Raw genomic sequence first — 11,268 nt, 5'->3', positions numbered from 1 at the left:
GAGAAAGGGATGGATATGAAAAATGCATTTACACTAAAGGACATACTGAAGAAAATGTTACACAAGTGCAGTGAGAAGTGAATCATTCAGGAGAGAGATTTGAGATCATTACTGGTGTTATGGATTATATTCAATTCAGTGTCCATGAGCATTGTGTAGAGTTTTCTGTTGTCTAAATCCACTCTCATCATGTCTCCTGTGTCAGTCATGGCTTCCTCCAGCAGTGTCCTGAGTGAAGATCAGCTCCAGTGCTCCATCTGCCTGGATGTGTTCACTGATCCAGTCTCGACTCCATGTGGACACAACTTCTGTATGATCTGTCTCAAAGAGTTCTGGGACAGCAGTTCACACTGTCAGTGTCCAGTGTGTAAAGAGGAATTCCATAAACGACCTCAACTACGTGTGAATACGTTCATCTCTGAACTTGCTGCTCCATTTAAGAAGGCAGTTCAGGTGAAATCCAGCAGCGCTACAGAAAAACCCACACAATCTGTGGTGCTCTGTGACGTCTGCTGTGAAAAGAAATGTGCAGCCGTGAAGTCCTGCCTGATCTGTATGGCCTCTTACTGCAAGACTCACCTGGAACCTCATGAGAGAGTTTCTTCATTAAAGAAGCACAAACTGATGGATCCTGTGGAGAACCTGGAGGACTACATCTGCCTGAAGCACGAGAGACCCCTGGAGCTGTTCTGTAGAGACGACCAGATGTGTGTGTGTCAGTTCTGTACTGAGGGAGAACACAGAACTCACAGCACTGTTCCTATAGAGGAGGAGAGTGGAGAGAAAAAGGTGGGGGACTGAAAAGTTTTGATGTATTGTATAAAGTTTGCAAATGAAATTCATGCGTGAAATATAAACCTTAAAAAAAAAAAAAAAAGAGTTGATGCATTGTGTGTATCTTTCTCTCAGACTGAGTTGGGAAAGACACAAGTGGAAGTTCAGCAGATGATCCAGGAGCGAGTGAAGAAGATTGAGGAAATCAGACACTCTGTAGAACTCAATAAAGTCAGTCTCTTAACTCGCCTACAAAATAGCTCCTTTATAAATCACATTCAGAGAACAATGATCTAATCACATGAAATTAAATTCTCTCAATTTCTCTCCTGTTAGAAAAACACAGAGAAGGAGAAAGCAGACAGTGTGAAGGTCTTCAGTGCTCTGATGCGCTGCATTGAGAGAAGTCAGACTGAGCTGCTTAAGGTGATGGAGGAGAAGCAGAAAGCAGCAGAGATGCAGGCTGAAGAGTTCATTAAAGAGCTGGAGCAGGAAATCACTGAGCTAAAGAGGAGAAACACTGAGCTGGAGCAGATCTCACACACTGAGGATCACCTCCACTTCCTACAGGTCAGAGTCCCTCTGTTTCTCAATAGCAATGCAGCACATGACAGGACAGCAGTCCCCATGCTGAGGGATTTCTCCTCTCTCCTGCTGTACTGTAGATTTACCCGTCACTGTGCAGTCCTCCACACACCCAGGACTGGACTGACGTCACAATTAACCCTCAACTGAGTGAGGAGACTCTGAGGAGAGCTCTGTCTCAGCTTCAGGAAACTCTCAGTGAGGAAATGCAGAAGGTTGAAGAGATTAGTAAGTGTTTATTACACAGACACATTACACATATTTCCAGTATTTTGTTTTAATTAATAAAACTCAAACATTGAATTAAATCTCTCAACATTTACTCACAAATATTGTCCAAAATTATTTTCCAAACAGACCTGAAGAGAATTCAACAATATGCAGGTTTGTGAGCTCTTATTGGTCACATGACTAAATATATATTTCTTCCCTGTTTCACACTGTGCAATGATAAAACTGATGTTCACTGTGTTTCTGTCTCTCAGTGGATGTGACTCTGGATCCTGATACAGTGAATCCTTCTCTCATCCTGTCTGATGATGGGAAACAAGTTACATGTGGAGACAAGAGACAGAATCTCCCTGATAACCCAGAGAGGTTTGATCTTTGTGTCTGTGTGCTGGGAAAGGAGGGATTCTCCTCAGGGAGATTTTACTATGAGGTGCAGGTCAGAGGGAAGACTGAGTGGACTTTAGGAGTGGCCAGAGAGTCCATTAACAGGAAAGGGGAGATTACAGTCAGTCCTGAAGATGGATACTGGTGTGTGAAGCTGAGGAATAAGACTAAATATAAGGCTCTGGAATCTCCCTCTGTCCCCCTCTCCTTGAAACAGGCTCCTCAGAAGGTGGGGGTGTTTGTGGATTATGAGGAGGGTCTGATCTCCTTCTATGATGTTGATGCAAAATCTCACATCTACTCTTTCACTGGTCAGAATTTCACTGAGAAACTTTATCCGTACTTCAGCCCCAGTCTCAATTTTGGACGTAAAAATTCAGCACCACTGATCATCTGCCCTGTTAATAAGATCTAATCATCGCTTTTATTACCTCGCCTGGGACGGATTCCTCCAGGGGGCGAGGTATCGTTTTCGGTCTTGTTTCTTTTGTTTTTTTTTTTGTTCACAATATTATGGGAAAATGGCTGGATCAATCTTCATGAAACTTTCAGGACAGATGGACATTGGTTTCAAATAGAACCTCCAACATTTTGAGGGTCATCTGGTCAAGGTCACTAGAAAGGTCAAAATTGTTTTTGTTGTGTCTACTGCCTCATATAGAGGCGCTAGCCACTAAGCTATCGTGCTGTAAGATCATGAGTGTAATAGTCGCACACTGTACTGTACATGCGCATACATGTGTTCCTATTAAAATGTCCGGTGAGTGTATACAATTCGGTTCACCATTCAGAATAAATGGACGAGACTAAAGAAATTGCTTTCAGACATGTTTATGCTTATTCCAGAGGGAAAGTGCATTCCACTGAGCTCTAGCTCATAAGAGTTTGGGTCATGGTGACAGCGTGTGTATGTCAGCCTCGGTTCATTGGTTTCAGTTTTGAAAACTGTAAGAGGTAAGAGTAGAATAATATAAAGTACAGACACTTGGTATATTTTACTTCTGTGATTTTTAAATTGTTCATTTTTGGATTACGCTTCATTTTTGTGGCTACTGATTCACAGAGTAAATATATTGCTGTATTTACTGTATGGACATGGGATCAGAAAACTGTTTTATTTATAAGCAGGAGCCACATGGACCCATAGGGGACCTATTTTTTTTTTTCATCATATCTTCCTTCATATTTATCATAAATGCTACCAGGCGAGGTTTGTTTTGCCTGGCAACACTTGTTTTTAGTGTTCATGTTGTCTTGCATCACATGGAGTTGTTCCAAGCTTTAAATGCTCTAACAGCTCCACATTTTAAATAGTATATATTTTGCTGTTTTTTTTTTTCCTGCCAAAATATTATGTTGGGCATCATGGCAGGCCATTCATTTTATTTCTGAAATATTTCTGTTGCATTTTTTTTTTTAAATTATCTCATGGTTTAAAGGAGACAGTCTTGAACATCATGGCAGTGTTAATCATGGACACAAAGATACAAATCATACCCATACATACAGTATAATATGGAGTTAATCTTTCTCAAAGGATATGGAATGAAAATATGTTTTGACTTTTGAAAAATGTTCACAGAAGCATGAATCATTCTCTTAGCATCAATAATTCTCTCTAAACGCAGTAATTGGTTGTTTGCTGTGGGATAAAACGCTTCTGAACATGTTCTTATTGGAAAATAAACTTCAGGGTGGTAACAGTGACTCCACTTCATGACATCTGCACAACACCAAGTCTTTTATTTCCTGCTTAGATCATTAAAGCAGATATAATTCTTTATTATGTTTTTAATTGAGAGCTGCATTTTCAATGTGAATTAAATAAATGAAGTCTTTAAAATAATCCTGAGATTTGCATGTTGAGTTCCGAGTTGTCCGCAGTTGTTTGGTGAGACAGGAATCAGATAAAAAATGTATTTTAACTGAAGAACAGGTTTTTGAAAATGTCACACGAACACAATGTGAAATGCAGGAACATAAGTGTTACATAGCCAGATCATCCCCAGAATACCAAATGCCGACCGAGACGCGACAAAAACAAAGGGATACAAAGCTAACCTACCTATCAAAGTTGAAGGATTTTTAGCTCGGACCTGGATTTACCGTAACTTTCCCTCTCATGTCTGCGTTAAACATGAACTTGTATCTATATCAGGAATGTGTGTCGTGATGTTTCCCACTAAAGTTGTGAAAGCCACAGGAGAGCAGCTTACCGCAAACGTGCTCTGGGACAGCCCAGTCCTCTCTCTCAAGAGTGGCCAGACAAAGCTCCAGTGGTTCTCACCGTTCAAGTTTTATTTATGAAGACGACGAGAATCCAAAACAAAAAGGTCCAAGACAAACCAAAGTCCTCAGAGGCTACTTCTAGATGCATGCAGTCAGCTAACAGCAGAAAATCACTAATGTCAGCCATTTCATGTTTGATAATGTTATGCACGCATTTCAGAATTATAGAAACAGAATAACTGTTGTGTTTGAGTGTTTTCAGATAAAGTACCACAAGGACTATCAGATGTCGAAAACCGCACATTGATATCTGCAATAATAAAAATTTTATGGCAATGACTGTGTGTCAAAATTACTACAATTTCATTCATTTTTTTGTCTCATTTTTTCAATGAGGAAAGTTGTACATCTTCTGTATTGTAATATATGATTTCAACTTCTTGGATGCACTGTTTGGGCTAGTGTATCATATTTCTTCATCTTTTAGGCTGAAGTACACCATTTTGTTGCATTTTGTTTGGGTCACTTTGAAATGTCCTTATTTTTGAAAGAAAAGCACTGTTCTTTTCAATGAAGATCACTTTAAACTAATCAGAAATCCACTCTATACATTGCTAATGTGGTAAATGACTATTCTAGCTGCAAATGTCTGGTTTTTGGTGCAATATCTCCATAGGTGTTTCGAGGCCCATTTCCAGCAACTATCACTCCAGTGTTCTAATGGTACAATGTGTTTGCTCATTGCCTCAGAAGGCTAATGGATGATTAGAAAACCCTTGTACAATCATGTTAGCACAGCTGAAAACAGTTTAGCTCTTTAGAGAAGCTATAAAACTGACCTTCCTTTGAGCAGATTGAGTTTCTGGAGCATCACATTTGTGGGGTAGATTAAATGCTCAAAATGGCCAGAAAAATGTCTTGACTATATTTTCTATTCATTTTACAACTTCTCATCTCATTATCTCTAGCCGCTTTATCCTTCTACAGGGTCGCAGGCAAGCTGGAGCCTATCCCAGCTGACTACGGGCGAAAGGCGGGGTACACCCTGGACAAGTCGCCAGGTCATCACAGGGCTGACACATAGACACAGACAACCATTCACACTCACATTCACACCTACGGTCAATTTAGAGTCACCAGTTAACCTAACCTGCATGTCTTTGGACTGTGGGGGAAACCGGAGCACCTGGAGGAAACCCACGCGGACACGGGGAGAACATGCAAACTCCGCACAGAAAGGCCCTCGCCGGCCCCGGGGCTCGAACCCAGGACCTTCTTGCTGTGAGGCGACAGCGCTAACCACTACACCACCGTGCCGCCCATTTTACAACTTATGGTGGTAAATAAAAGTGTGACTTTTCATGGAAAACACAAAATTGTCTGGGTGACCCCAAACTTTTGAACGGTAGTGTACATCTTGTTGGACCACGCATGAAATGTCTGCAGTGTGATAGATTTACTGTTGAGATACTTTCTGTCAAATTTATCAAGCTCATGATGTCAAATTTGCATTTAATATTTAGTTTATAATGAATTTCTCATCTACAACCTATCCAGATGGGAAAAAAACCAAACATGTTCACACCATAACTTCCTAATACAACTGAGGTATGATTCAAAATGGGATGTCAAAATGACAAAAAAATCTCCATAGGCCCCCCTGTGTACACAATGCTGAGAGACACAATGAGGTCAGTACAATAACTATGAAGGGTCTTTAGTAACAACACAATTTGTCTATATGGTACTTGGAATGTCTTGCTGAATTGCAAAATGCAGGACAATTAACTCACTTGTAGTGTCTGTAGGCCCCGTGTTATCTCATACAAAGAGTCAATTACATAAAAAGCTATAGGCAATTTATTGAAGTAATCAGGAAAAATCGTTCATTTTCTCTGTATGTGACACAGAAACAAATACACAAGGAACTTTTTTCATGATATTTGGAAGATTTAGTTACAGTTCAAAACACCACAGGCCGAGAATTCTGATCTTGCTAGTACTGTACAAAGTATTGGGATAGTATTGCTTTTAAACATTGTTGACCTGAATATTGTTAGTTAATCAGAACATGAAAGCATCCTTGAATAAAAAGCAATGTCTTTTCACATTCATTTATTGTTAGAGTATGAAGGGCCTACGGACACTACAAATATGTATCACTATGAATCGAATATTCTTTTTTCCAAAGTTTAGCACATGAAGTATAATTAAAAGATGAAAAGGAGCAGAGAAGGAAGTGTGGTGCACCAAGCACCAGAGCTGGTGTCCAAAAAAAAAAAACCTCTGAAAATGAGAAGATACAGACAGAATGTCAAAGCAGGCATGAAAAAGCAAAGTGTATGTGTGTAACTTTTTTGCCGTTGAAGCTTAGTGAGAAAAATTTTACAGGTATATATTAGACATAATTTGTGGCAATATAACGCAGGCTTCTGCTGGAGAGGACAAGGTCAATTTTTGGCCATCAGTGAGACACATTTGGTCCACGTTAGTGATTTTCTGCTGTAAGGAAAACTCACATCAAAAAGAACGCTGCCCTTGTCAAAGAGCTGCGTCACACACATCCACTAATCAGCTGATGCTCCTCCAGCCTGCCCAGTCATCAGTATGTGCAGCTTTCCCTGACTGACATGCTTCCCAGCAAAAGCTTTATTAGAAAACTTACTTACTTAGCCTGAGCTCCCACTAAAACCAATCTTGACTCCACTGCATCCTTTCTTGCATTGCTGCTCTTGTATTTCGACGTATTAAATTACAGTACACTGGGTAGTGATCACTATCCTGTTGTGGTTCAGTTTGAGATAGAACTAATAAGAGATCAGGTGGGAAGAAAGGGAAGATGGATTTTAAGGGAAGCAGATTGGGAAACCTTTTAAGTCATCAGTGAGAGCAGTCTAATGGGTATTGGAGCTAATGCCAGTGTTGACTCCATGTGCTTTTCTGTTACAAATAGCATAATTAGGGCTGCTGAACTAACCATTCCCAAGTCAAAGTCAGGTAGAAAGGGAAGGATTGTTCCTTGGTGGTCTGAGGAATGTAGTAGGGCTGTCAGGGACCGTAATAAAGCATTTAGAACTTAAAAGCAAACTCTAAATTTTGGAAACTTGATGAAATACAAACAGTGTCAAGCTGTGGTGAGGCAAACAGTCAAGAATACAAAAAGGGAGTATTGGAAAAAGTTTTGTGATTCAATCGAAAGAACAACTCCAATTCAAAGTGTATGGAACAAGATTAAGAAAACGAGAGGGAATGGGAGGGATTTTGAGTATCCAGTAATGATTAATGATCAAAGAGTTATTACAAATAGTAAAGATAAAGCTGAGGCCATAGCGAAGGCATTGGTAAAGGTGCATAGCTCAGAGAACCTCACTCATGAGGAGAAAAGAGGAAGAGAAATGACAATAGGAAAGCACAGGGATGTTTTACTTGAAGAGACAGGAGATGGGGAAATTTTAAATACACCTTTCAACTTACAAGAACTTAATAGTGCATTAAAGAAAGTTGGAAAGTCTACCCCAGGGAAGGATATGATCTGTTACGCAATGTTGGAGAATTTGACTGATAAAGTGAAGGAGGTGTGGACAGAAGGAGTCATCCCAGCAGAATGGAAGCAGTCTGTTATCATCCCTATTAGGAAACCTGGGAAAGATGCAAAGTACCCAAGTAACTACAGACCTATAGCATTAACTTCTCAAATGGGTAAAGTAATGGAAAGAATGGTGTAGCGCGTATCGAGTGTGGGTGGAGCACAGAGGACGGCAGGACAGCGTTTGGAGGCAGACAGGCGATTTATTTTAACTTTTCAGTATAATCGCATTCACACGCACACACTTGTCTGGTCCCGGGTTGCGCTCCCTCTCCTCTCTCTCTGCCTCCTTAAATAGGGAGCGGTTACTGGGAAAACACACACACAAACACAGGTTAATTATCCTCAGGTGTCGCGATTCTGCCACTCACCTTCCCCGGCTCCACCCTCCTGTCACAGACCGGCGCTTGACCACGCCCCCGCTGCCACATACCCCCACCGCCCGACTCAGGCCGGGCGCTCGTCCGGCCCGCAGCCGACTCCCCCCCCCTTGACGGGAGAGGAAGTCCGCCACGACCATCTGCGCCCCCGGCCTGTGGACCACCTTGAAGTTGAAGGGTTGGAGTGCCAGATACCAATGGGTGATCCTCGCGTTGGCATCCTTCATGCGGTGGAGCCACTGGAGGGGCGCGTGGTCCGAACAGAGAGTGAAAGAGCGCCCCAGCAGGTAGTAACGGAGGGCGAGGACTGCCCACTTAATCGCCAGGCACTCTTTTTCAATGGTGCTGTAGCGCCCCTCACGCACCGACAGCTTCCGGCTGATATACAGGACCGGGCGGTCCTCCCCCTCCACCTGCTGGGACAAAACGGCCCCCAGCCCTCTGTCCGACGCATCGGTCTGCAACACAAAAGGGAGAGAGAAGTCAGGGGAGTGTAAAAGTGGCCCCCCACACAGTGCAGCCTTTACCTCAGAGAAAGCCCGCTGGCACTGCTCCGTCCACTGGACCGGATCTGGCGCCCCCTTTTTAGTGAGGTCAGTCAGCGGGCTGGTGACGTCTGAATAATTAGGTATAAACCTACGATAGAAGCCAGCCAGCCCCAGGAACTGCCTCACCCCCTTTTTGGTCTTGGGCCTTGGGCAGGCCGCAATCGCTGCCGTCTTATTAATTTGGGGACGCACCTGCCCGTTGCCCAAGTGGAAGCCCAGATACCGTACTTCCACCCGCCCAATCGCACACTTCTTCGGGTTGGCAGTGAGTCCCGCCCGCCTCAGCGACCTAAGGACGGCCCTCAGGTGTTGTAGGTGCCGCTGCCAATCATTACTATAATTGATGATATCATCTAGGTAAGCGGCGGCATAGGTGGCGTGGGGCCGGAGGACCCTGTCCATCAGCCGCTGAAATGTAGCGGGCGCCCCAAACAGCCCAAAAGGAAGTGTGACTAACTGGTGTAAGCCGAACGGTGTGGAAAAGGCCGTTTTTTCCCGGGATAATGGAGTCAAGGGGATCTGCCAATATCCCTTCGTCAAATCCAGTGTCGAGTAAAAGCGAGCCGTGCCTAGTCGATCAAGCAGCTCATCAATACGAGGCATTGGGTACGCATCAAATTTAGACACCGCGTTGACTTTTCTATAGTCCACACAGAACCGGACCGAGCCATCGGCCTTGGGAACCAAGACCACCGGGCTGCTCCAGTCACTGTGGGACTCCTCGACGATGCCCATTTCGAGCATGGCCTGAAGTTCTTCCCGAACCACCTTTTTTTTGTGTTCGGGTAATCTATAAGGACGGCTCCGCACTACCACCCCCGGGGGCGTCTCTATGTGGTGTTCTATGAGGTTAGTGCGACCGGGCAGGGGCGAGAACACATCCGAAAACTCGGCCTGCAACTGGGCAACCTCCGTGAGTTGGGTCGGGGAGAGGTGGTCTCCACAGGGGACCGGAGAGGTACGTGATGCCAATGACCCTTTTTGGACCTCCGGCCCCAGCTCCGCCTTCTCCGGAACTACCGACACCAACGCCACGGGGACCTCCTCGTTCCAAAGTTTCAGCAGATTGAGGTGGTAGATCTGTAGTGCCCCCTCCCTGTCCGTTCGCCTAACCTCATAGTCGACGTCCCCGACTCGCCGTGTGACCTCAAAGGGTCCTTGCCACTTGGCGATTAATTTGGAGCTCGACGTGGGCAACAGGACGAGTACCTTATCTCCCGGAGTGAACTCTCTAAGGCGCGTGCCCTTGTTGTACAGGCGGGCTTGCCGTTCCTGGGCCTGCCGCAAATTCTCCTGAGTTAGGTGGGTGAGCGTGTGGAGTTTTCCGCGCAGATCCATAACGTACTGAATTTGGTTTTTACTCGGTGAAGGTCCCTCCTCCCAATTTTCCCGCAGTACATCTAAGATGCCGCGCGGCTTACGCCCATATAATAATTCAAACGGGGAGAACCCCGTGGAGGCTTGGGGGACCTCTCGCACTGCAAACAACAAGGGTTCAAGCCACTTATCCCAGTTACGTGCGTCCTCACTTAGGAATTTTTTGATAATATTCTTGAGGGTGCGGTTGAACCGTTCAACTAAACCGTCCGTCTGTGGGTGATAAACGCTGGTGCGGATCGGCTTAATACCCAGTAGCCCATGCAGTTCGCTCAGTGTTCGTGACATAAACGAGGTGCCTTGGTCAGTCAGAATCTCTTTCGGGATTCCAACCCGGGAGATGACGTGGAAGAGGGCCTCCGCAATACTGCGTGCTGAGATATTGCGAAGAGGCACCACTTCCGGGTATCGCGTTGCATAGTCCACCAGAACTAATATAAAGCGGTACCCTCGTGTTGACCGATCTAATGGCCCGACGAGATCAATCCCAATTCTTCCGAACGGGGTCTCGATTAATGGTAGGGGGCGCAAGGGCGCTTTTGGAATGGCCGCTGGATTTACGAACTGGCATTCGCGGCACGCCGTACACCACTTACGGACGTTGCTGCGAATCCCCGGCCAATAGAATCGGGCCATTATCCGGGCGAGTGTCTTATCCTGCCTGAGGTGTCCAGCCATGGGATTAAAGTGAGCCGCCTGAAATACCAATTCCCGGCGGCTCTTTGGAATTAGCAATTGGGTGACTCGCTCTTTCGTCTGAGTGTCCTGCGTCACTCGGTATAACCTATCCTTCAAAATGGAAAAATAGGGGAAGGACGGGGTGGCGCCCGGCGGGAGCGTCTGACCATCGATTACGCTCACTTGGTCAAACGCGTGTCGCAGAGTCTCGTCTCGCGATTGTTCCAGTGGGAAATCCGCGAGGGATTCCCCAATAGAAAGAGGAGGGACCGGTGGCTCCTCACTCTGTCGCGGAGATGACGTAGACGGCTCTGCGACCGCAGCTCCAGCCAAAGCGACACCGGGACCCTCCCCTGTTAACCGGCAGGACCCACTCTTTATTAGGCGTGCTATTAAACCCCGAAATCCCGGCCAATCAGTCCCCAAAATCAAAGAGTGGGTAAGGCGAGGATTAACCGCCGCCTTCACTATCGATTTCTCCCCTCTGAAATGTATG

At 44.9% G+C, this 11,268-nt stretch overlaps 1 protein-coding gene across 1 annotated transcript; it reads left to right on the top strand.

Annotated features, from left to right (window-relative positions):
- The first annotated feature begins 207 nt into the window (after window positions 1-207).
- On the top strand, window positions 208-2,389 carry LOC132889610 (E3 ubiquitin-protein ligase TRIM39-like). Its single transcript, XM_060926298.1, has 6 exons — window positions 208-789; window positions 910-1,005; window positions 1,111-1,344; window positions 1,440-1,587; window positions 1,717-1,743; window positions 1,845-2,389. Exons 1-6 carry the CDS (start codon window positions 208-210, stop codon window positions 2,387-2,389), a joined length of 1,632 nt encoding a protein of 543 aa, XP_060782281.1.
- The last annotated feature ends 8,879 nt before the right edge of the window (window positions 2,390-11,268 follow it).

This window comes from Neoarius graeffei, chromosome 1 (genome assembly GCF_027579695.1).
Source record: "Neoarius graeffei isolate fNeoGra1 chromosome 1, fNeoGra1.pri, whole genome shotgun sequence".
Lineage (NCBI taxonomy): Eukaryota > Metazoa > Chordata > Actinopteri > Siluriformes > Ariidae > Neoarius > Neoarius graeffei.
This window is presented reverse-complemented; position numbering and strand designations above follow the sequence as displayed.

What these genes read in the sequence shown, in the direction of transcription:
- LOC132889610 (XM_060926298.1), top strand. Translation starts at nt 208, where the DNA reads ATGGCTTCCTCCAGCAGTGTCCTGAGTGAAGATCAGCTCCAGTGCTCC. An exon ending in AGGAGAGTGGAGAGAAAAAG is followed by an intron (nt 790 to 909) that starts GTGGGGGACTGA and finishes TCTTTCTCTCAG; the next exon opens with ACTGAGTTGGGAAAGACACA. An exon ending in ACTCTGTAGAACTCAATAAA is followed by an intron (nt 1,006 to 1,110) that starts GTCAGTCTCTTA and finishes CTCTCCTGTTAG; the next exon opens with AAAAACACAGAGAAGGAGAA.